General features: G+C 51.5%; 2 protein-coding genes across 5 annotated transcripts in view; one reads left to right on the top strand and one right to left on the bottom strand.

The window, feature by feature from the left end:
- Positions 1 to 12,158, top strand: part of UNKL (unkempt family zinc finger-like) — a 42,526-nt gene extending 30,368 nt beyond the window's left edge. Inside the window, exons 1-5 of one of the 3 annotated variants that reach the window (XM_008581317.1) lie at positions 5,474 to 5,971; positions 6,547 to 6,774; positions 7,565 to 7,764; positions 7,877 to 8,134; positions 9,068 to 12,158. In XM_008581317.1, coding sequence (XP_008579539.1) covers positions 5,863 to 5,971; positions 6,547 to 6,774; positions 7,565 to 7,764; positions 7,877 to 8,134; positions 9,068 to 9,226 — 954 coding nt within the window. In that variant the 5' untranslated portion in view covers positions 5,474 to 5,862 and the 3' untranslated portion in view covers positions 9,227 to 12,158. The other 2 variants (XM_008581301.1, XM_008581310.1) reach the window with 2 other exon arrangements.
- On the bottom strand, positions 12,097 to 24,792 carry GNPTG (N-acetylglucosamine-1-phosphate transferase, gamma subunit). 2 transcript variants are annotated; one of them, XM_008581327.1, is made up of 10 exons: positions 24,707 to 24,792; positions 24,566 to 24,633; positions 13,567 to 13,621; positions 13,418 to 13,501; positions 13,238 to 13,331; positions 13,048 to 13,162; positions 12,897 to 12,979; positions 12,687 to 12,818; positions 12,528 to 12,609; positions 12,097 to 12,403 (listed from the first exon to the last, which is right to left on the bottom strand). In XM_008581327.1, the coding sequence occupies exons 1-10, from the start codon at positions 24,736 to 24,738 to the stop codon at positions 12,348 to 12,350; spliced, it is 801 nt and encodes a 266-aa protein (XP_008579549.1). In that variant the 5' UTR covers positions 24,739 to 24,792; the 3' UTR covers positions 12,097 to 12,347. The 2 variants fall into 2 exon arrangements, with proteins under 2 accessions (XP_008579549.1, XP_008579558.1); XM_008581336.1 differs by lacking the exon at positions 13,418 to 13,501 and having other exon boundaries at positions 12,097 to 12,445.
- Between the last annotated feature and the right edge of the window lie 15 nt (positions 24,793 to 24,807).

The raw sequence follows: 24,807 nt of genomic DNA, 5'->3' as shown, positions 1-24,807 counted from the left end.
GGCGGCGCGGGGCGGCCGGACCGTGAGTCAGCAGCCGCAGCGGGGCCCGCGTGCGGGTCGTCGTTACTCGGCGCTGTGCCGCGGGCGGTGCGCTCTCTCCCAAGGTGCGTCCGCCCCAGGTGCGCTCCTCTAAGGTGCGCCTCCCCAGCCCTTCTCTCCAGGTGAACCTCGTCCCGGCGCGGCGCCCGCGTCTCGGGCCAGGTGCAGTCGGTTCCCGGTTTCTCGGGGCTGCGCCCGAGAAAGAAGGTGGCCGCCCCCGTCCCCTTTCGGGGACCACGCCTCCGTCCTTCGCTCGGCGGCCCCAGCGTGGGCGCCCGGGGGACAGTCGTCCTCGCTTGGCCCGGCCGGCGGCGTAGCTTAGGCGGTGGGTCCGGGCCGTGTTCTGTCCCGCTGCGAGTGGCCGCTGCAGGTGGGAGCCCAGGAGGCAGGTGAGTGGTCTGCCAGGGCTCCTCGGTCCTGTGGTTAAGCAAAGTCGGCGCTGGCGGGGCATCCTGCACTCCGTGGGCGGGGGCACAGCCTGCCCTCTGCGGGGTCCCGGTCCTGGCCTTTGATTCCTGCAGTCTGTGTGGCTTGTCCCCGTCCGCCCCTGACCCCAGGGGACCGCGGCGCCTTGTGAATGTGCTGTGTCACCCCAGGAGCATGCCGTGCCAGGGCCGTTACTCAGCAGCTCTCTGCTCATTCCTCGTTAACATCCAGGCTCTCCTGGTAGTTGGGCAATGCTGGCTCTGGGTCAGGTGGCACCGTGGGGCCCTTGCACTTAGTTTATGTAACCAGGTTCACCTAAATTTCGAGTGTCTTTTAAAACTCATCTTCCCTTAAGAATATTTCTGAAGGTCTGAGTCTGACCTTGGGGAACAGTGGGGTGAGAAGGAGAGACTACTGGTGAGGAGGGGGGCCGAGACATCCTGGGAGCAACTGTCTCCCCACCTGGTGCCCCTAGGGTCCCCAAGGAGTGGTGCCCCCTGAGGCCCTCCCGATAGTGCTAGTCAAGTGCTGGTGCCGGCTCACTGCTCTTCACAGGCACTTGGCTCTGAAATAGAGCTGGAGACTCTCGGGGGCCATCCAGGGGCTCCCCAAACATCTCTTCTCCAGGAAACTTTCAGGCCCCAGTGCAGGGTGAGTCAGTCCCTGAGTTAGGTTGCGGCCGACGCAGGGCGTGGTTGCCTTCTGAGTGTGCTGTGCGGGCGTCTGTCCCAGTTTGGCTCCTGTGTGTGAGCTGTGCCACCTCTGTGCCTGGGGGTGGGCTACGCCAGGGCAGCAGCGGGAGCACCCTTGTGCTGAGTCACAGGGAGCTTGGCAGATTAAGTCACTTCAAGGGGAGAACAGGCTACTCCATTCCGGTTCCCCTCATTCATTCCTTTATTCCTTTGTTCATCAAAAAGAGATGTCAGGCTCTGTGAAGGGACCACTCCAACCTGGTTCCAGGCCTTCAGGCACAGAGGGCTAAGCCCAGGTTGCCAGGCCCAGCTGACTAGCCCGTCCAGGGCAGGGACCTACTATGAGCAGACCCCAGGCCAGTGTATGAAGGGTGGGCTTGGGTCTCACCCCACAGTTTAGCTCGAGCATGAGGAGCATGAAGGGGGCACCAGGCAGGCCTGGGGTAGAGGGTCTGCCCCCTCAGCCAGCGTTGGTCCAGGTGCCCCAATACTGTGTGGGCTGCCACTTTCAGGAATGGAGCAGGGGGATTCCAAGCAGAGTTTTGGAGGCTGAGCAGATCTCCTGGGAGGAGTGGGGCTGTTCTTACTGAATGGGAAGCACTGCAGGGCCATGGTCCACTATAGCGCGGCTGCCTGTGTGTGGAGCTGGGATGTGAAGTCTGTTGGGGGGTTGGGGGGCAAGGGAGGGAGGGACCCACAGGGAGCCTTGACCAGCATGCTAAGGGGCTCAGGCTCTATTCTTCTGGGGGGGGAGGGGAGGAGACGTGACGGGGTTGTTGTCATAGAAAAGTCACTCCTGGGATGGCTCAGGCTGCATGTGTGGGGGTAACTGCAGAGCTGGCCAGAGGATGCACAGTGCAGTGAGGGCTGGGACTGGGCCTCAGCTGGTGTGGGTTGAGGGAGGAGGAGGAGCTGAGGCTTCCCACCAGGGTGGCATCTCGTGTGGAAGGGACCCTGTGGTGCACCAACTCTCCTCTGCACGCAGAGTTTGAGGAGGCACTGAGATGGGGCTATAGGAACACAGCCTGGAAGGGGGGATGGGAAGGACACAGTGGGGGTGTCTCCGGGTGTTTGTCCCGCAGAGAGAGAAGTCTAAATCCTAAGCCCCAGGACCTATGAATGAGGCCTAATTTGGAAATAGGGTCTTTGCAGATGTAATTAAGTTGAGGTCATCGGGTGGACCCTAATCCAATGACTGGTGTCCTTATAAGAGGAAGGAATTTGTAGGGTTTTTTTTTCCAGGTGGCTGGCTGGTATAGGGATCTGAACCCTTGACTTTGGTGTTATAAGGCTGTGCAGTAACCAACTGAGCCAACCAGCCAGCCCTAGAAGGAGGAATTTGGACACAGACATACAGAGGTCACATAAGACGCAGGCAGGCAGAGACTGGAGTGACGAATCTACAAGCCAAGGAGCGCTGGGAGCCACCAGAAGCTGGAAGAGGCAGGAAGGAGCCTCCCCTGGAGCCTCCAGGGGGAGCGCAGCCCTGCCCACACCTTGATCTCAAAAACCTCCCAGTTTGTGGTCCATTGTTACAGGGCAGGCCCAGGACACTAACACCCCTGATCTCTGGGCTGTTATGAAGCAGCTGCCTGTTGAATAGAAGGTACTTACTCCAGGAAGCGCTGCAGAAGCGTGGAGGGAGGGCACCCGCAACAGGAGGAGCCCTCAGGAGGAAGGGCCTGGGCCTGCAAGAAGTGGAGACCTGCTCTGTTCTCTGTGTTTTCTCTCTGATGGTTTTTTTTGCCAAAGAAGGGCACGGGCTCTGTGCCCAGGGCCCCCCAAGTAACTGCATTCTGTCTCTCATCCTTTGCCGTGGCTCAAGGACATCAGGTGGGTTAGAAACCAGCGTGAGCTGGTCCTCGTGTGCCTGAGAGGTCAGATGTTACAGTCGGGCGTCTTTGGACCCAGCAACACTAGATACTACCCTGTGGAATGCTCGTCTTCCTGTTGTTTTCATGACGGTTGACTGTGAGCGGGAAGTAGAGGACTAAGTGGTTTCAGGTGCTGCTGGCCTGGGGCCTGCCCCTGCCTCTCACCTGACAAATGTCCTCACAGGGTTAGGCATCTGTGGTAGGGTCACTGGCTCCCAGTCTCCAGGGGGGTATTGGCCTACCTGCCACCTGCCTGTTCGTATCTTTTCTGGATAAAACCTTCAAGAGTCCTTAAAATTTTCACTTGAATGGTCTCTCCATGGGAGTGAGCAGACTCTCGATGTGTGCCGCTGTGTGCTGTCTCGGATCCCCAGGGGAAAGTGGTCCCCTGCTCCAGGGTCCTCCTCCCCACAGCTAGGATGTGGTGCGGCAGGTGGGGGTGTGTGTGTGATTGTTTTCTCGCAGGTGATTTAGCAGCCTGGCCTTGGTGCCCTGGAAATTCCCCTCCAGGCAGACTCTGAATGAGAGTTGGGGTCTGGGAGTCGTGCACTGGAGGTGGGTGATGAGGCTCTTGCTTCCAGCTATCAGTGTCCACCCCTGCATGCCCAGGCACTGTCTCCGCCCCACTGGGCTGCTGGAGCACATTCTCCACCGGCGCAGTGTGGTTGTGAGCGGGGCGGGACAGGGCATGTTCTGCAGGCTACTGTGAGGAACAAGTCCATGAACGAAGGCGGAAGTGCGTTAGGGTTAGTGCTGCGTCCATACCAGCAGTGCCTGTATGCACAATGAGCCCATCTTGGGAATTAAGAGCGTTTGGCCGCTTCCAAGCTGGGCCACTGAGTGCCAGGCATCAGGTGAGGGATATGCCCCGTGGTTGGCTGTTGGGGTCCCCACGGGGGGCTGGAGTGGAGCTGACTGGTCCTTAGATGAGGAGCTCAGACCTGGACAGGCAGGACCCAAGGTCTGTGCACGGCATGCAGGCTCCCCACACCTCATGTGTGGCTGGGACTTACATTCTTGGAAGTCCTGCTTCTCTTAGCCTCTTATTTCCTGCTAATTATGGTAATAAAAACTCCCTTCATCTGAGAAGGCAGCAGTTCCTCTGCACGGCCACAGGTGGGCTCCTGTCCCTGCGCCAGCCCCTCTCTTGTTGTGGCATGTCCTCCACTTGGCTCTTCTGAATCCAGCTGTTTTCATAGTCCTGGAAGCCATGTCTTTGCTTCTACAAGCTCTGTTTCCCAGGACAGCCCCTGTGCAGTACAGAGGCTGTCAACCTGTCATGGCTACTGGCTCCTCGCAGACAGGATGCACTCCCAGGGAGTCTGCTGCAGTGGGCTGTGGGGACAGTGAGATCACAGGAGCCCTGGTGGGTAGGGCTGGGGCATGCCAAGGGCTGGAACTTGACCTGAGGCATTGGGGGGCAGCGACCACCTTTTTTCCTCTACTGAGCACCACTTGTTCTGAACAGAGCAGTAGCAGCCTCTGTGAGCGGTTTTGACATGATGTTACTTGTTGGACACGGTCCAGGGGACACTGACACTTGGCACTAGGCAGCTTAGAGGGGCTGGCAGAGGTGGAAGCTCCAGGAGCTGGTGTGCTGACCTAGCGCAGGCTAGGTCCCCAGTGGTGCAGATGCCTAGGCTGTGGAGACACCATCTGTCCCAGGCGAGGACAGGAGGAAGGGGGCTGGGGGTTCTTTGAGGATAGGTAGGGATGGCTTTGTGGCTTCTTGAAGTGGGATTTGGCAACACACCATGCGTACCAGGCATCAGTGGGGAACCCGCAGCCAGCAGGGGGTGCAGAGCTGGGCCACACAGGAGAGATGGCACAGAGTGTATGGGGAGAACCAGGACCCAGAGGTGGGCAGGGGAGAGAGTTGCCAGCAAAGCAGAGCCTTGTTCTGTGCATTCTGTGCCACTGAGGTCTCCCCGTGGACTTGGCCGTGACTTTGGGCTGGGAAGGCAGCTCTGGCCCATGGGGCATGTCTCAGGAGCCCCTGCAGCCCTTGCCCTGTCCCCTGGCACTCCTTAGAAGGTGGCATGGGCTCTGTCACACCCAAGGGTTGGATCTTCCAGCCTCTCCCTGTCCTGACTGCTGTGCCACCACCACAGGAGTTTATTTGGGGGCTGGGGGCCTGATCTCAGCCACCCTGGGACAGCTTCCTGATCCTGGGGTCACTGCTCACTGCTCCAGGGCAGGGCAGGCTGCTTTTGAGGGAAAAGGCTTTTGCAGGGAATGCCAGCTGGGGACGCAGCAGCCTTGGGGCCAGCAGTCCAGCCTACAGGGAAGAGCTAGTGACAGCTTTGGAGGTGGGAGCTAGCAGGATGCGGTCATCCTGACAGGAGGCACCAGGGTACCCCCTGGAAGAGGATGGTGGAGATGACCCTGCCCCAAGGCTGGCTGGGCTGGGGCGTGGGGGCCCATGGGTAGGACCCTGCCCAGTGTTGGGAGTGGAAAGAACATATGTATCTCTGCTGCTCTGATGGGGTGGCCCTGTGTGGCTTGCTGCGGGTGGGGATCCTGGCTCTTGCTCAGCCCTTACGGCGTTTGAATGTGTTGTCTTGGTACTCCGCACAAGGTAGCCTTTGAACTGCTTGCTAATGGGAAGCCACCTCCTGGAAGTTTAATAGGTGAATATGTTTAGTTGGTTAAATTTTAACCAGTGATTAGAAATATGAACGGACAGAAGTAAAGTTGGGGAGCCTCATCCTGCTGGAGGCACAGTGGTGGCAGCAGGGTCTAGGGAAGGATGCTCACTTCTCCCCGACCTTAAGCCCAGGGTTTCCGCTGTTCCCGCGGCCCAGGGCCTCCCCTGGCGTGTGGGTGACGCGATGCTTTCTTTGACAGGTTCTGCTTTAGATCTGCGTCTTGGTGACATAAATATTGCATCCCTAGATAAAGACCTGGAGGAGCAGGACAGCCGTGACCTCGGAGGGTCAGGTGAGCCTGCCTGTGCCTGGCGTCGGGGGCTGTGTCTGCTGGCCTCTTCTCTCCCCCTGCCCCCTCTTCTTCTTGGCACACAAACCCCTCAGCACCTCTCTCTCCTGCCTCTGCCACCTGGGCAGGGTCAGCTTTCTGTGTTTTCCTCAGTTTACCCCATGTTAGCAAAGTGGCCCCTGCAGAGACGGCAGGCTCTCGTCATATGCTAAATCATTTTCTTTGACCTCAAAGTCCACCTTTTCCTTCCGACGTTGACAGAAATTAAACCATTTTGGGGGCCCTAAAAGTGCTGGCAACACCTGGCAGTGGCCAAGTTGGCTAGACAGGGCCCAGTACTGTCTGGCCTTTGGCTAAGATCCCTTCTGAATGGGGCTTTTGATCTGTGATGGTGTGACCCTTGGGGGTTCTGCTGGCTCCCCACTTCTAGATGGCAGCTGCTGGTCTGGATCTCCACCCCCAGGGTCCCCCAGTGTCTGTCTTCTGTGGCTGCTGCCCCCAGCTCATAGCAGGTATTTCCCATGGCAGAGGCCTGGTGCTGCCTGCCTCCCGCTAACTTGGCTCCTCTGTCTGTCCAGGTTCCCGGTCGCTGGCTGGCTCGGCACCTGTCACCATCCCAGGCTCTCTGCCCCGCTCCCCGTCCTTGTACTCATCCTCATCCCTGTCCACCTCCCCGCTCAGCTCGCTATCTCAGTCGCTGTCAGGGCCACTTGTCTCCACGGCCATGACGCCCCCCCAGCAGCCGCCGCCCCTCAGGTCGGAGCCCGGCGCTCTGGGCTCCTCGACCTCGTCCTACAGCTCCCTAGGTGAGTCGCTTGGGCCTGGGTCCCTCCTGCTGCTCTGCTTCCCAGAGCAGGTCCTGGGTATTCTTTGTGGGGCTGGGCCTGGGAGGTGCCACCAAGGTGTTCACACTTGTCCTGAGCTGCTGGCTCCCTAGCCCGCTCGTGTCTTCTTCTGGTCTGCTGTCCGCACCGCGGCCTGAGCGGTTTCCTGCAGTGGCCCCCAGATGCTGCTGTGACCCCCGAGGCCTAGACTTGGCATTCTTCTGTGCATGTGCGGGCACAGTGCAGAGGTGGCAGGATGGGCGGAGATGAGACCCACGCAGGAGCGGATGCGACGGACAGGAACTGTGCCTTTGCCTGTCATTCACGTCGTGTTTTTATTAAAAATATTATTTCTCTTAGTGACTTGTTATATCTTAAAAGAATCAACATTTTTAATATCTCAGCTTTAACCTCTAATGCCATATATGTCATAGATGTCACCCACGTGAACGAAAGCTCTCTGGGGCCAAGAGTCGCCGTGTGTAAAGGGTTCCTGAGACCCACTGCTCCACACGATGCAGTCATGGGAACTCCGAATTCAGTTTCCTTTTTTGTTTAAACTCTGCAGGTGGTGGGCAGGGGTCGTTGTCAGCTGCCTCTGCTGGCCCCTTGCACCCCCAGCGCCTCTTCCTGAGCCACTGGACCTCCCCTGGGGCGAGCCCGGCTGGGGTCTGGGAACCAGGCCGAGTGCCAGGTTGGTCACGGCCAGGGCCCAGGAATGGTGTCTGCAAACCCCGCCAGTCAGTGTCATCTCCATCTCTCCCACACTCAGGCTTGAACGGTGTCCCTGGGAGCATCTGGGACTTTGTTTCTGGCAGCTTCTCTCCCAGCCCGTCCCCCATCCTGAATGCAGGCCCCACACCCTCAAGTGCAAGTCCAAATGGTGCTGAACTGGCACGGGTCAGGCGGCAGCTGGATGAGGCCAGGAGGAGGATTAGGCAATGGGAGGAGTCCTGGCAGCAGGTGAAGCAGGTGAGCTGGGGGTGGGGGGGGGTTGGAGCTGGCTGTGCAGGTAAAACCAGGTGACAGTGGGTGTATGGAGAGGGCTCCCTGGCTGCCTCCACAGCAGCCTCCTGGGTTTCAGGCCTGTGACGCGTGGCAACGAGAGGCTCAGGAGGCCAAGGAGCGCGCCCGTGTGGCAGACAACGACCGGCAGCTGGCACTGCAGAGGAAGGAGGAGGTGGAGGCCCAGGTGAAACAGCTGCAGGAGGAGCTCGAGAGCCTGGGCCTGTCGTCCTCACTGTCTGGGCTGCGGAGCTGTGGTGACATCGGCACCATCCCTCTGTCCAAGCTGCACTCCCTGCAGAGCCAGCTGCGCCTGGATTTGGAAGCTGTTGATGGGGTGAGTCCCCAATCAGCCCTGGTGAGGGTTCCTGGGGGGATGATGTGCTGTGAGAGCCCCAGGACCCAGACCAGCACTGCCGATCCTTCCGCCCCGTCCCTCACCTGGCTCCCGTCCTCTTCCCCATCTCCCTGGCAGTGTGTGCCTCCTGTCCTGTGGGGCTGGCCCTTTGTACTTCCTTTCCAGAATCTTCCACATCCACCCTCTCCCCTGCTCCCTCCTGCCAGTGAACTTCTCGTGGAGAGTGTGGCCCCGTCCCACCCCTTGAGGTGTGGTTGAACAGCATGTCACAAAGCCACGGCTACATCTGGGTGCCTCAGAGTGACTCTCAGGGTCACTGGGTACCGCCTCTTGTTCTGTCATTTTAGTGTAAAAACCGCTGAGCTCCTCTAACACCAGGTTCTCTCCTTGTTAGAGCTCAAAGCATCTGGAAGCTTCCACAGCCCTGCCTCTTGCACATATACTCTCCACTGACTGTGTCCATGGCCTGGCTGTGACATGTTCCCCCCTCGCTCCCCACCAGGCACATTCTCCGAGGTTCTGGCTGCTCTTGGCTGGAGGGTCCTGCTGAGCCCCCCACTTGGATGCCCAGCTGCTGCAGGTCTCAGGCCCTGCCTGGCTGGTCCCTCCTCTGTGGCCATGGTGGCTCAGTCCTGTGCCTGGTGTCTCAAGTCACAGGGTCTCCCACCCATGGCTGCTTTCTCCCCAGTGGTGGCCCCTGGCCAGAGTGTCTACCTGGGCATCTCCCCAACTCTGCCACTGTTGCTGGCAGTCAGTAGTCTGAAGGTGCTGTCCAGAGTCTTCCTGTGGTGTTCCTCTGCCTGCTGGGAAGGCCTTGGCTCTGCCCAGGCAGGCAGCCTTGGTGCTGGCCTGAGTGTGGCCTGGCCTGGGGATGGTCTTCCTGAGCCCCGCCAATGGCATCTCGCCCCACAGGTGATCTTCCAGCTCCGTGCCAAGCAGTGTGTGGCCTGCCAGGAGCGGCCCCATGGTGCCACACTGCAGCCCTGCCAGCACCGGGTTCTCTGTGAGCCATGCGCAGCCGGTGCACCTCCTGAGTGCCCCTACTGCAAGGGCCAGCCCCTGCAGTGGTGACCCGCAGCCAGAGGCCATGCCCGCCTCCTGGTGAGCATTGCCTGAGGAGTCTAGCCCAGCACTTGAGGACGCAGCATCGTTGTTCAACCTGGTGCCACCGACAGGACCGCACTATGGGCTCATGTCCACTCCTAACCTGACAGCCCTTTGTATTACGTATGTTTATCTACTGTGTTCTACTGACAGTTTCAAGGTATTCTCCTGAAAGATGGCAACAGCAAACCCACAGACACAGCTGTCTATTTCCGCAGGGCTCATGGTGTGCGATCTGGGTGGGCAGAGTCAGCAGGCAGTATAATCACATCAGTTCGCAATCCTGACTCTACTGTGACTGGGCCACTGGGAGTTGGGGTCTCGTCAAAAGCACTTTGTACACCAAGAACTTTAGTTAGACATTACAAATTGCTATAAGCTGCTTCCTAGGTTCATGTTTTTTAATATGCGACAATATGAAGCTTTATATATGTGTACTGTGAAATTAAAATATTTCCTATCAGTTTATGTTAATTCATAGTACAGTAAATATATTAGATTTCATATTCTGAAACTAGTACTTATGAAATGAACATTTATCTAGTAGTGAGAAATACCTAGGGTTTTTACAGTTTTCAAATTAAGTGCAAATAGTATTTATAAGCAGAGTGATTACTGAAAAACACATATACATTTAGATGTTTTTAATTTTATGGAAGGAACTAATTTCCTAAACATGTGCATGTGCACATATCACTGGAATTTTTATTCCAGTATTGTGAAATGACATTGAGAGCCCTATCATGTATTTATGTGATCCGTGGCCACTTTTCTAAGTGCCTGTGCCTTGCAAAAGTGAAGGGAACAATTCATTTGGTTTTATTTTCTCCCTGAAACTCTGAAAGACAATTTGATACTAACAAAAAGTTTAACAGAAGGGATCAGATATTAGAGGTTTTTAACTTTTTTTTTTTTTTTTGGCTGGCTGGTACAGGGTTGGAACCCTGGACCTTGGTGTTATCAGCACCACGCTCTAACCCGCTGAGCGAACTGACCTATCCATTAACTTTTTGGGATGCTGTATCCTGAGTAGTTAGTTGGATCTGTAGCGGGCATTGGTGCTTTGTACCTTCTCAGCGATGTCGCTGGGCTCACACTGGGGGCGGGTAGCTGGGAGTCAGGAGACTTGCTGTCTCTCTGCACCTGTGGCCGCGTGTGACTCCTGCTGATGTGAGAGATGCTTGAGCGGCCATGTATCCCATAGTCCAGGGCACCAGTCTGGCCGACACCGTCTCCTGATCTGTATGTCAGTTATTATCAAAGAGTTCGTCCATGTAACCTGTGAGGCTGGACAAGAGGACCCTGCCCCCAGAGCCTTGGTGGCCTGGAGCGTGCTGAGGAATTGGCCCCCAGGTCTCGGCTCCACTGTAGTCCCTCCGCCTGTCAGCTCCTGGAGCAACAGCCTGGCCTTAGGCCTGCAGCAGAAATGTTCCTGAGAATGTGTCTTGTGAGGACCCAAGCCTTCTCTGGTCAGTATTGGGACTGTCCTGGAAATCCGGGGAGAAGGAGCAGATGTCTGTAGCCTTCCAGACCTGGCTCTCCGCATGACAGATTGGGACCGTCATCCAGGGCTGCTAGCAGGAGCAGGCCAGCCCCTCTGCCTGGAGGTGAATTGGCCACCTTTCCACCCACCTGGGGCTTTGCCAAAGACTTTAATAGCATTTTTTTAAAAGTGCAAAGTGACTAGGTAAAAACTTTCGTCAGTGACCAAATTAGAATGTATTTAACATAGTAGGTTTAAAAACATTTTTTAATATAAGACAAATTGATAGAAAAGTTGTCATTTTAAAGGAAGTGGATCCATGACATTCCGCAGCTAGTCCGCTATTAAAGGTAACTATTGACTTGGTTTTAGTGAACCTATTTTGGTTTTAATTATGGTGGTGATGATTTATTATTAGCTCAGTACCTAGAAATTACGTATATTTTGTGCTGTTATCACTGGTTTAAAACTTATTTTTATTAATATTTATGCACTTGTTTCCCACTTGAGACCTTTGGTCTTTTTTGGGATAACAGGACAATGTTTATTATTGGTATCTAGCCTAGACTTTTTCAAATTATAAACAAGAACAATACGCTTTAGGTCTGTCTATAAGCTACTCCGGTTAGTTCTGTGGAATCTGGCTGGCGCTCCACTCCTGGGCGTGTCTCCAGGGCTCACATTCCGGGGGTGGAGTGGAGTTGGGGGCCTGGGGTGCCAGCTGCTTGCAGGGGTCCCCAAGTCCTCTGGGGACCAGGTGGGCTCTGTGCACAGGTGTACAGAGGACCAAAGGATGCCAGAACTCCTGGGCCATGGGCGCCTTTTGGTCAGTAACTGCCGCAGAGCCCTGGGGGCTGCCCACAGTGGGTCCAACCCTACCCATTTGTGGGGTTGATCCCAGGCGAGCAAGGAGCATAGCAATGGGTGGGAGGTGCTGACAGCACCCCCCACCCCCACCCCCCGGCCCTAGAGGCTGAGATGGGCTCGTGGTCTGGTCCGTGGGTGACAAGGGTGGCTGCCGGAGGCAGGGTCAACCGGCCAAGCCGCTGTCCTTGTTGCCTGCCCTCTCACCTCTCTGTGTTAATTATTAGTGGTAACGTGATGGTGTCACATGTTCCCATGACTGTGGTCAGCTAGAGATCTTCACTGGGTGTGGACGCTTCGAGAAGATTAACTTATGGAAGTCCCTGACATGTGTTTGTTTTGCGTACTTAGATGAGAATGTTATTTGAATGGAATTTTCTTAACCCAGAAGGTAGTATTTATGATGCATAATCATTTACTTGTAGCAAATTGTTTAAAGTTGTTAACACTTGTTTAAATTTTTTTTACACAATAGCATTTATGCAAACGGTTTACAGAATTCATGGAATTATTTTTATCAATATGGGAATTAATTAAAACTTGGAATCTTTATTGTGTCTGCATCTGTGAACATAAGAGACTGGCCAGCTGGTCACTGGGAGAGTCCCGGCCTGGTCCAAGGGAAGGGGATCTTCTTGACTGTAGTGTAGCTGCCTCTGGGCTCTGCAGTCGTGGCCATGCTGTCTCCTCTGCGTCCCATGACACGACACCCGAAGTTTGGAATCAGTGCTGCTCTCATGGTCACAAGACCTTCGCAGGCAGCCCCGGGTCACCTTGCAACTGCGCTGGGGGCCCGGCTGTGGGTGATGTGTGGCCCAAGTGCTCAGAGTGGGAGGTTTCTGCCAAAACGGTCGGTTAGGACCTGGCCCCACAGACTGCTGGTACCAAGGTGTGCTTGGCTCTCACCCCAGTGCGACTTACCTGTGGGCTTTGTGTAGGGGATGCCGTGCTGGGTAAGCAAACTTCTAAGCTTTTTTATCTCCTGTGACAGTTCTTTGTGTGCCTAAAACAAGAGTTTAAGGGAAAAATCAAGCCACTTGGCAGGCTGTCATATCCAAGCCCTATCCCTCAAATCTGTACCTTTCTGCAGCTTTCCAGGGTCTCAAACCCCACACCCTTAGGATGTCCTTCCTGCTGGGTGGGTTCTGTATCTCCTGGGGTCTTTAGGTAGCCAGCATCCTCAAAAATCACCCTCAATGATTTCTCATAGCCCTGCAGGTGGAGGAGGCAGAGAGAGCACCCAGCAGCTGGTAGGGCTGGCCAGGGTGCACCTACCAAGCACATGCTCACCTGGGGAGTAATCAGCTCATCGGCCAGGTCCTGCTCCACCTGGTCCCATCGCTGCTGCAGGGCCTCCGGCAGGGCAGGGTACACTAAGAAACCAACAGCATCTGGCCTTAGCTGAGCTGAGCCTCACTGCCCCCCCACCCTGGCGTCCTACCTAACAAAGAGTGAGGGTGGCAGACGAGGGGGGTCTCGAATGTCAGTGAGTATATGCAGGTGCTCGGCTCAGACACATGGGCCAGTTGGTTGCTTGTTCCACAGGTGAGCTCCACCTGGGGAGGGAAACTTGGTGGGTGGGTGGAGGAAGCCCAGGCCCTTCTCACCAGTGTCCACCCTCGGGGCCCCACCTTGCTCTGCCGGCTCCGGGAGTGGCAGGAGTCACCATCCCTCATCCACATGCCGGTAAAGGTGTTGTTGACAATTTCCCACTCGTGCCAGATGCTGGAGGGGAGCAGAACACGTGAGGCTGGGGCCCAGGGTAGCTGAGCCGCCACCAGCCTTGACCCCCAGCCTATTCCCCGGCTCACCCGAGGATCCCACTATAGGCGTTCCAGCGGAATGTCTGCTCGTGCTGGGTCACATTATGGAAAGGGCAGAATTCATACTTGTACCTGGGGGCATAGCAGTGTCAGGGGGTCCCCAGGCTCTGCCCACACCCGGTGCGCCCTGTACTCACGTGGACTCCACCAGGCTGAAGCACTTGCCAGAAAGTCTAAAGAGATGCACGGGCCCTAGAAGAAGAGAGCACGCACAGTGAGTCTAGGGCAGAGGTGGAATAATTAACACCAGCAAAGATAGGGGCTGTTTAAGGGGAAAAGCCGAGGTGGTTCAAACTTCAAACGTCAGCAAAATGCCAGGCCAGGAAGCTCCAGCTCATTTCCCAGCAGAAACAAGAACCATCAAAAATCGGCTGAACTAATTCACAAAGCCACCTTCACACCGTCAGGATGAGCTCTGTGGCATTATGCTTGACCATGCGTGGCTGTGAGAGGACCTCAGCTGCAATATTCTAACCTGTCTTGTCTGTGGCTGCCTGGAGGACTGGTCTCTGCTCTGCCTCAGACCTCAGGAGGGCCAGGGCATTGCTCAGGAAAGCAGGGGACCACGTACCCACAGACACCTGGGCACCAGATTATGGGTGAACACACAACAGACGAAGCAACTGGCGTATGACTCCAGGAAATTAAGACATTCAGAAGCAGCCATGTCCATGGAGACTTGAGACAGGCACATGCAGGCTAAGAAGAGACTGAAAGACCTTAATCTCTGGCCTCAGACTGGCCTGGGGCTCACAGCACCCCCAGTTGATTGGTGAAGGGCTACGCACCCCCCAACAGAACCAGCCTACAAAGACTGGCAGATAAGCCTGTTTTGCCAAAGGCCCAATTTCCAACAAAAAAACCAAAAGGCATACAAAAAAACAGGAAAATGTCTTGTTCAAAGGGGAAAAACTGACACACCAACTGAGAATTCAACACCCAGGAAAACTGTCCTTCAAAAATAAGAAACCTGTTAAAGAAAAAGTAATAATAATAAGGGTTAAGACATTCCTAGATAAACAAAAGCTGTGGAGGGAGTTTATTATCAGCAGACCTACCCTAGAAGAAATGCCAGATGGAGTCTTCAAACTAGACAGTACCTCAAAGCTGGATGAAGATCTTTGCTAAAGGTAAATACATGGGCAAATAAGAAAGCCAGTGTGGTATATTTGGTTTGTAGATGTACGGGTTTAAAAGACAAATGCATAAAAACTAATTATAGATCTACGTTCGTAGGTACACAAAGTATAAGTACGTAAGTCGTGACATTAAAAAGGTGAGGCAGATGGAGCTGTGTAGTAGTTTCTGTGATTGAAGTGAAGTTGGTGGAAGTTTAAATTAGATTTTTATAATTTTTTTTTTTTTTTTTTTCTTAAAAAATGACCGGTAAGGGGATCTTAACCCTTGACTTGGTCTTGTCAGCACCACGCTCAGCCAGTGAGCGAACCGGCCATCCCCATGTGGGATCCGAACCCGGGGCCTTGGTGTTATCAGCACCGCACTCTCCCGAGTGAGCCACGGGCCGGCCCAGGATTTTTATAATTTTAGGATGCTAAATGTAACCCCTGTGGTAACAAGATAGCAATAGTATATGTAAGAAAGGGAGTCCAAAAATACGACCACAAAAAATCAACAAAAACAAGGCAATAATGAAAGAAATGAGCGACTAAAAGATGTACTTCTAAGTCCTGTCAGTATTTACTTAAAATGTCAATGGATTAAACTCTCCATTCAAAAGGCACAGACTAATGAATTAAAAAACAAACATGATTCAACCATATGCTGCTCATAAGAGACTCACTTTAGATCCAAAGGCACAAGTAAGTTAAATGTGAAGGGATAGAAAAATACATTCCATGGAAATAAACAAAAAAGCTGGGGTAGCTGTACTAATATCAGACAAAATAGACTTTAAGTCAAAAACTGTTACAAGAGGGCCGGCCCGTGGCTCACTCGGGAGAGTGTGGTGCTGATAACACCAAGGCCCTGGGTTCGGATCCCATATAGGGACGGCCGGTTAGCTCACTCAGTGAGCATGGTGCTGACAACACCAAGCCAAGGGTTGAGATCCCCTTACCGGTCATCTTTTAAAAAAAAAAAAAAAAAAAAAACTGTTACAAGAGACAAAGAGGAATATTATACATTGATAAAAGGGTCAGTTCACCAAGTTACAACTATTATATGTGCACAAATGTCAGAGCTCCAGAATCTATGAAGCAAACACTGGCAGACTTGAAGGGAGAAAGTTCTACCACACTTGTAAACATCATACCTGACTTGTAATAACAGAAGGAAGCCAGAGGGAAGGTCAGTACGGAAGACTTGAACCACAGTGTCAGCCAACTGGACCCAATAGACATGCACAGAACACTCCACCCAACACCAGCAGAAGACATGCTATTTCAAGTGCACGTGGAACTTTTTTCCCAAGTAGATACCATAAGTTATGCTACAAAATGAGTCTTAATAAACATAAAAAACCTGAAATGACAAGGTTTTCTCATCACAAAGGGGTAAAATTAGAAATCAACAGCAGAAGGAAAACTGGAAAATTCACAAATATATGGAAATTAAACACCACGTTTTTTTTTTTAACACCTTCTTAAGCAATAGGTCAAAGAAAAAAATCAATGTGGATTAGAAAATACCTTGAGACAAATAAAAATGAAAAGAACACACCAAAACTTATGGAGTGCAGTAAAATCAATAAGAGGGAAATTTATCCCTGTAATGGCCAGCCATCAAAAAAGGGAAATTTATAGCCATAAACACTTACATTCAAAAAGAAGAGATCTCAAATCACTCATCTAACCTTTTATACTTTAAGGAACTAGAAAAAGAAGAGCAAACTAAACCCAAAGGTAGCAGAAAGAAGAAAATAATAAAGATTACAGCATATAAATAAAATAGAGAATATTAAAAAGAAGAACGCCCAAAGTTGGTCCTTTTAAAAGATCAAAAAAACTGACAAACCTTTAGCTAGACTGACCAGGAAAAAAAGAAAGAGCAAAGACTCAAATTACTAAAACCAGAAATAAAAGTGGAGATATTACTGCTAATTTTACAGAAATAAAAGGATTATAAGAATACTATGAACAACTATATGCCAACAAATCAGTAACCCAGATGAAATGGACAAATTCCTAGAAAAAAAGTTTCCTAAGATTGAATCATGAAGAGATAAAAAATCTGAATACAGGAGGGAGTTTTCAGTAATGGGCCAAAATAATCAACCACATTGTATATCGACAAAATAAAACAAACAAACAAACAAAATCTGAATACAGTATACCTATAACTGGTAAGGAAATTAAGTAATCAAAAATCTCCCAACAATGAAAAGCTAGGACCAGATGGTGAATTCTACAAAACATTTAAAGAACTAAAACTAAGCCTTCTCAAACTTTTCCAAAAAATGTAGAACACTTCCTAATTCATTCTATGAGGCCACCATTACCCTTGATACCAAAGCTAGACAAAGACTACAAGAAAACCACTGACCAATAATACCCCTTATAAACAATGATGCAAAAATCCTTAACAGAATACTAGCTAACTGAATTCAGTATATTAAATGGATCATACACCACAACCATGTGAGGTCTTTTCCAGGAATGTAAGGATATTTCAACACTTTAAAATCAATCAATATAATTCACCACACTAACATAACAAAGGGAAGAAACACCACGCAATTCATTTCAATCGGTGCAGAAAAAGCACTTGGAAAAACCCAACACCCTATCATGATAAAAGCACTCAACAAATGAAGACTGGAAGGGAATTTCCTCTACATGATGAATGCCATATATGCAAACCCACAGCCAACATCATATTCAATGGTGGAAGACTGAAAGCTTTTCCCACAAGATCAGAATAAGACAAGAACACAATCAGCACTGCTGGTCAGCACTGTACTGGAGGTTCTAGCCAGAGCAATTAGGCAAGAAAAGGAAATAAGTCATCCAAATTGGAAAGGAAGAAGTAAAATTATCTGTTTGCAGATGACGTGGTCTTACATATAGAAAACCTTAAACATTCAACAAAACAAACTGTTAGAGCTAATAAATTCAAAGTCATAGGGTACAAAATTGACATTCAAAAATCGGTTGTGTTTCAGGACAATAACAACAAACAATCTAAGAATCCAATTCCATTTATGACAGATTGAAAAATAATAAAATACTTAGGAATAAACTTAACCAAGGAGGCAAAAGACCAGTACACTGAAAGCTACAAAATATTGCTGAAAGAAATTACAAACATAAATAAATGGAAAGATGTCCCATGTTTATGTATTCACTTAATATTTTTAAAATGACAGTACTACCCAAAGTGACCTACAGATTTGATGCAATCCCTATCAAAATCCCAATGACATTTTTTGCAGAAATAGGAAAACATCCTAAAATTCTTGTGGAATCTCAGAGGACCCCAAATTACCAAAACAATCTCAAAAAAGAACAGAGTTGAAAGACTCACACTACTAGTTTTGTTGCCTAACTTATGGTCTCCCTTTCAAAAAAGAATTCCATGTGCTCTTAAAAGAACTGTGTAATCTGCTGCTGCTGTTGGGTGGAGTGTTTTGTGTACGTCTGTTAGGTCCCGTTAGCTTATCCTATTGTTCAAGTCCTCTGTGTCCTTATTGATCTTCCCTTTGGTTGCTTTAGTTTCAAAACTTCAAAGCTACAGTAATCAAAACACTGTGTACTGGCATAAGGACAGACAGGTAAGTCACTGGAAGAGAACAGGGATTCCAGAAAGAAACCCTCGAACATACAGTCAAATCATTTGATAAGGGTGCCAAGATCATTCAATGGGAAAAGGACAGTCTTTTCAACAAACTGCTGGGTAAAATGGACTGCCACGTGCAGAGGAATGAAGTCAGACCCTTACCTCACACCACATACAACAACTAGCTCACGGGGGCTGGGTGGTTAGTTCAGTGGTCAGAGCGTGGTGCTGATAACACCAACGTCCAGGGTTCTATCCCTGTACTGGCCAACCCCCAAAAGAAAAGAAAAAAACTAGTTCAAAATAGGTCAAAGACCTAAACCAAAGAGCTAAAACTACAAAACTCTTGGAAGAAAACATAGGAGAAAGGCTTCTTGACATTGGGTTTGGCAATGATTGCTTGGATATGACACCAAAGGCACAGGCAACATAAAAAAAAATGGACAAATTGGACTTCATCAAAATTAAAAACTTTTATGCAACAAAAAACACTACCAACAGAGTGAAAAGCCAACCCACAGAATGGGAGAAAATATTTGCAAATCATATATATGATGAGGTATTTATAGCCAGAATACATAAAAATCTCCTACAACCCAACATTCAAACAACCATTTATTTATTTATTTAATTTTTAACTTTTAATTTTTTCATTTTTGTCTCTTTTTTACTGACCAGTAACGGGATCGCAACCCTCAGTGTCGCGCCCATACCGGGGACGGGCAACGGGATCGCAACCCTTGGTGTTGCGCCCGCACCACACTCAGCCAGTGAGCGGGAACTGGTCTCCACATGGGATCCGAACCCTCCACGGGAGCGCTGCCACCACCGGGCCGGCCCACAAACAACCATTTAAAAAACAGGCAAAGGACTGAATAAGCATTTCTCGGCAGAAGCTATACCAATAGACGCCAATGTGGAATATATTATAAAGCATATGTACTTCACAGGGCCTGGTTTTCCAAAGCCTTGCAGTTTCAAATGTTGAGCTGCAAGGACAGGAAATTTCCCTCAGGTTATAAGTCTCTGTTGTGGCAAGATAAGGATTGTGGCACAGCAGGTTGCTGGCTCAAAGACAGACTAGTTACTGATTGTTATGTAAAGATACTGAGAAATTGCTATAGGAAGGAATGTTTGCTAAGATCAAACTTGTTGATAGGACCACTTAATTGCCTTACTGGAATGTCATCTGGCTTGTTTCACTGAAAGTTACCAGCCTATATTATTAAACTATAACCCCACCTTTGTTCTCTTCCTGTAACTTCCTGGTCTGGAAAATAAATGCAGGGAGAGAACCCCAATTCTGCGTTAATTTCCCAAGGAAGGGATGGCTCTTGCTTGAGCGTCCCGAAGGGAGATTAACCACTTCGGGGCCTCTCACTTCTCAGATGGGCTTTGAGTAATCCTTGGCATCTCCGTCACCCAGCAGAAGTGAGGTGATAAATCCGTGGAGGGGGGGCAAAGCAATGCAAAGCAATACCCCAAGCACATGGAAAGATGCTCAATGTTACTAATGATCAGAGAAACGCAAAGCAAAACCGAAGTGAGATACCTTCACACCTGCTAGCAGGGCTACTATAAACAACAGGAAATAACAGAAGTTGGCGAGGACGTGGGGATAGGAACACTTGTGTGTTGCAGAACACGGTCTGCAGAGTCACCATGTGACCCAGCACATCTACTCCCAGGATATAGAAGTAGGGAGTCAAGCAGACACTTGCACCCCCGTGTTTACAGCAGCATTACTTAGAATAGCCCAAAGGTGGAAACGACCCAAGTGTCCATCAGCAAATGAAAGAAACAAAGAGTGGTCTCTCCACACACTGAGATGTTACTTAGCCATAAAAAAGCAGAAAGCACTGACACGGGCTATGACATGGGTGGACCTTGGGGACCTCGTGCTAAGTGAAACAACCCAGACACAAAAGGACAAATGCTGTATAACCCACTTGTGTGAGGTCCCTAGAGTAGTCAAATTCACAGGGCAGGAAGCAGGTGGGCTCACCAGGGGCTGGGAGGAGGGAGCCGCAGGAGTTACTGTGCAGTGGCACCGAGTGTCAATTTGTGAAAACGAAAAGAATTCCGGAGATGGATGGTGGTGATGGCTGCACGACAGTGTGAGTGCCATAGAAGAGTACACTTAAAATAATTAAAGTATTGTTTGATTTTTTTATTGTGGTATTAAAATATAACAAAAGGGCCGACCCCGTGGTGCACTTGGGGGAGTGCAGTGCTGGGAGCACAGCGACGCTCCTGCCGCGGGTTCGGATCCTATATAGGGATGGCCAGTGCGCTCACTGGCTGAGCGCAGTGCGGGCGACACCACACCAAGGGTTGCAATCCCCTTACCAGTCACACACACACACACACACACAAAAAAAAATATATATATATACATACATATATATATATACATACATACATCATACATACATACATACATACATACATACATACATATATACATATATATATATATATATATATATATATAACAGAAAAGCAGGGGCTGGCCCGCTAGCTCAGTTGGTCAGAACGTGGTATTATAACACCAAGGTCAACGGTTTGTCAGACACACACATGAATGCACACAGCACCGGAAGATCAGAGCTGCCAGGGCCTAGCGAAGCCCACCCATCCTGCAGAGGAGGGGACGGAGCACGTGAGCACAGCAGCTCTTCCCCACGGCCCCAAATGCCAAGCAGGTTAAAAGGACAAGAGGTTGGGCCGGCCCGGTGGTGCACTGCTGTAGTGCGCCGCTTGGGAGGCGCGGCGGCGCTCCCGCTGAGGGTTCGGATCCCACATACAGACCGGTTCCCGCTCACTGGCTGAGCGAGGCGCGGGAGCGACGCCGAGGGTTGCGATCCCATTGCTGGTCCCGGTCCGGTACGGGGGCGACACTGAGGGTTGTGATCCGTTGCCGGACACGGAAAAAGACAAAAAGAAAAAAAAAAAAAAAAAGGACAAGAGGTTTACAAATCAAGACCAACAGCAACTCAGCAAAACAATGCCTAACCCTAATCCTGTTGGTGAAAAGAAATGAACATTTCCTACCAAATTTAAAATACCCATTTTTGAGCATATTTGTGACTTGAAAGGCAGTTTGACACGGTGACGCATGTAGCCTGGGAGTCCACCTGGGAACTGGCTAAATCAGCTTCAAGCGTGTTGTCATCTGGGACTATCAGAAAGGTCAAGGTTAGGGTCGTGGCAGCAGGGAGGGGACCCATGACCCCCCATGCATACAAGGGAAACAGGAGTCTCTGCACTGGAGCAGGGTGCGCTATTCCAAACCCAGTTGATGCTACTGTTAGATTGTTTTTTATTTAAAACAAAGCTATCTGCAGTATTATTTTTTCTATTAAGAATCAAATAAGCACTCACAATGTACTCAGTGACCATTCCCTGGTAACCTGGCTCTAGCTAGTTCAGAGGGAGCCAGAAGGTGGCCTGGGAGAACCGCCCACCCTGGGGCCCTCCCTCAGCTCGTCCCACTCGGCCCCTGCTCCGCTGCCCTGGGGAGAGCAGTGGCTAATGCTACTGCAACCTGCCTGGTGCTGGCCCAGGCCTGGCCTTTTGTTCCTTGACATTTGGCTCACCCTTGGTGTCCCCTCCCAGGATAGACGGGAGCCCAAGATGGCAGGGCTGCCTGCCCCAGGGGACCATGCTGTGGCCCTTGTCACCATCTGAGGACACAGGAAGCCCTTGGTTCCTCCTCCTCATCAGCTGCCCTCTGGGCGGCCCCTGCTCCTGGCTCCTTCCCTCCCCACATAGGCTCTGGGCTCAGCTCCCAGCCTTCCTGCCCTCCCCAAAGCCAACACAGGCCTCGTCCCTGGCACTTGGGCATCTGTGCAGACAGCCTGGCCCACACTCTGGTCTTGCAGGTGCCCACTCTACTCTCCTTGAGCCAGACACAGCCAGACCACATGGCTGCACTCTTCACCCCCGAATGCCCACTACCTCCACCCCCGAGATCATCCCTGGGCTCCTCGTGGGACACTCACCAATGCCCACAGCTCCCTGCCCACAGGCCCAGGTGACCCCATATCCAGCTGCCCCAATGACATAGCTCCACAAGATCCCTTGGGTTTGGCCAAGTACAGGCTGCCTCATTTCCTGTCTGCCAACTCCAGCCCTGGGGGGTGGTGGGAAGCTCTTCTCTTGGCCCTGCATCTCTTGGCGACAGTCCCTTCTTGAGGGTGGCCCTCCCTCTACCCTTCCTTCCCTGGTGCCCTGCTCCCTGGCCCCACACCTGGCTGCATGCACCTGGGTACCAATCCCTTTGTAGTTTCCACACCCTCCCTCCGACCATCCCACCAAGAACTTCACTGGGACCTCACCCACACCCAGGGCCTGACTCACCCACCTGCCCACTGATGAAGCCTGAACCTACTGTGCCAGCAGAACCCCTTCCCAAGCACCAGAACTCCCTCATAAACTCAGTCCCTCACCCTGACCACAACCAAACTCATGGCCTGCCTCCTACAAATTTGGTTCCGGCTCCCCATCCTGGTGAGAAGCCATACCTTCCATGGTCTCTCCAGCCCACAGCCCAGGACCTCCTTGCCACTCCCTCCCTCTCTCCTCAAATCCAGGGCCAGGCCCTGCCAAAGCTTGAGTCTCTCCCAGCCACCTACTCACTCCCACCACCACTACAGAGCCAGAGCCCTCCTGGTGGTGTGGTGGGCTCCAGCGGAACAACATCCGCTGTGCCCCATCCACCTCTCCATGCCACAGCCGGAACAGTAGCTCCAAATCACTGACCTGATGACCTCTGCCCTCCTGCTGTTAGGGAACAAGGCTCCCCATTGAACTGGTAGAGACCCAGGCCCTCAAAGTGCCCACAGCCACCTTGCATGGACCCTGCCCTGCCCCACAGGCCAGTATCAGACTTGGCAAGCTCCTGCCACTTCCTCCTCGGGCTGGCACCTGCTGCCCCCTGTGCCAGGACCTCCCGAGTCCTGGACTGCTCCCATGTGTTTCTGTCTCAGGCTAATTCCCTCTCTGCTCCGCTCCTTCCGAAACAACAGCTTGCCTGTAAGCAGGATGTGCTGTTTGGCTCGACAATGTATCACCCCATGCACGGTCAACCCACTCTGCAAGTTTATGTTGATAGAAATATCGAAGAAAAAAAACATTTAAAATGTATACACCTGACTATACAGCTATAGAAAAAAAATGGTCTGGAGAAAAACACCACCAACAAAATGAAAAGCCTGAAAAACTGGGGAAAAATGTGTACAAATTATATCTAGATAAAGAGGGAATGTTCCTAATGTGGAGAACTCACAGAAATCAAGAAAACACCAAAACCCAACAGAAAAAAATAGGCAAAGACCGCAAACAGAGTAATCAAATAAAAAATGCAGCTGACTGTTTAGTACGGTAAACCCAGTAAAAAAAAAAAGAGTGTGAATTAAATCACAATGAGACTTAACATCTCTGTTTTTTGTCTGGCAAACCTAAGCTTTGGCTGTGGGCTCTGTCGACGGGAAGGGGAGCATTCTCACACACTGCTGACGGGGGTGGGCATGGCACAGCCCCATGCAGGTACCCTTGGGTCAGCAATCCCACTTCTCAGAACTTGTCCATGGAATACAACTATGCATCTGTCCAAGGCCAAAGCCTCTCACTGCACAGGATTTACTGAGGAAGCCCACAAGCAGCCACAAAGTCCATCCACGGTGACACACTGGAAAAATTAAAGTACATGAATACAACGGAGTGCTTTGCAGCTGATAAAAAGAGAGAAGGGCTGTAAAGGACACTCAACAGAGTAAAAAGGCAAGTCATAGCATGGGTGAAAAGACTGCAAGTCATATTTTGAATAAACGATTAATATCCAGAATATACAAACTACAACGCGACAAAAAATAATAATAATAAATAAATCAAAAATAAACAAGGGGCTCGCCGGTTGCTCAGCTGGTTGGAGCGTGGTGCTGGTAACACCAAAGTCCAAGATTTGATCCGTGTACCAGCCAGCTGTCCTCCCCACGCCTACCATCGCGCCAAAAAAGCGTAAATAATATTCCGAGAAGTTCCAAGACACACGGTGACAACGACTAATTAGCCAAATACTGTGTAGTGTTACTGTTTAGAAAAAAAGGGGACAAAGAGCACAACTTACACGTTTCCCGCTTGCACACGTGCGCACGGAGAAGCACAGAAATGCATCTGGAAAGACACTCACCCCACTAACAGCCATCCCTCCTAGCAAGGAAACGAGGGTCAGTCTGGGGTAGCTGTCACCTCGGTACTAGCACATGCTGGCACACTCTCGCGTCCCCGAACGTAACTTTAAAGAGCTGACAAGCCCGTGCGCGAGCCTCCAGACCGACCCTCGCGGAGCGCCTCCCCAGCAGCCCCCCACACCCAGATCCGCACGCTGCCCGCTCTCACCGGACGCGGGCGAAGGCTCCCTCCTGGGCTGCAGGCGGTTGGTCTGGGCCAGGAACGGGTTGTTCAGTCTGCGGGAGGCGGCGGGTCAGCGGGGAGCGGGTCCCGCCGCCGCCCGCCCGCCGCCGCCCGCCCGCCGCTTACCCGAACGTGTTGGGCTCCTCCACCACTTTCATCCTCACGGCGCCGGCCGGCGCGGGCCCTGCGGGGAACGAGGCGGGGAGTGAGGCTGACGAAGCCGGGGC

The sequence above is a fragment of the Galeopterus variegatus genome, unplaced genomic scaffold (assembly GCF_000696425.1).
Source record: "Galeopterus variegatus unplaced genomic scaffold, G_variegatus-3.0.2 Scaffold92, whole genome shotgun sequence".
Lineage (NCBI taxonomy): Eukaryota > Metazoa > Chordata > Mammalia > Dermoptera > Cynocephalidae > Galeopterus > Galeopterus variegatus.
Note: the sequence above shows the minus strand (reverse complement) of the source record. Positions and strands in the feature narration are given on the sequence as shown.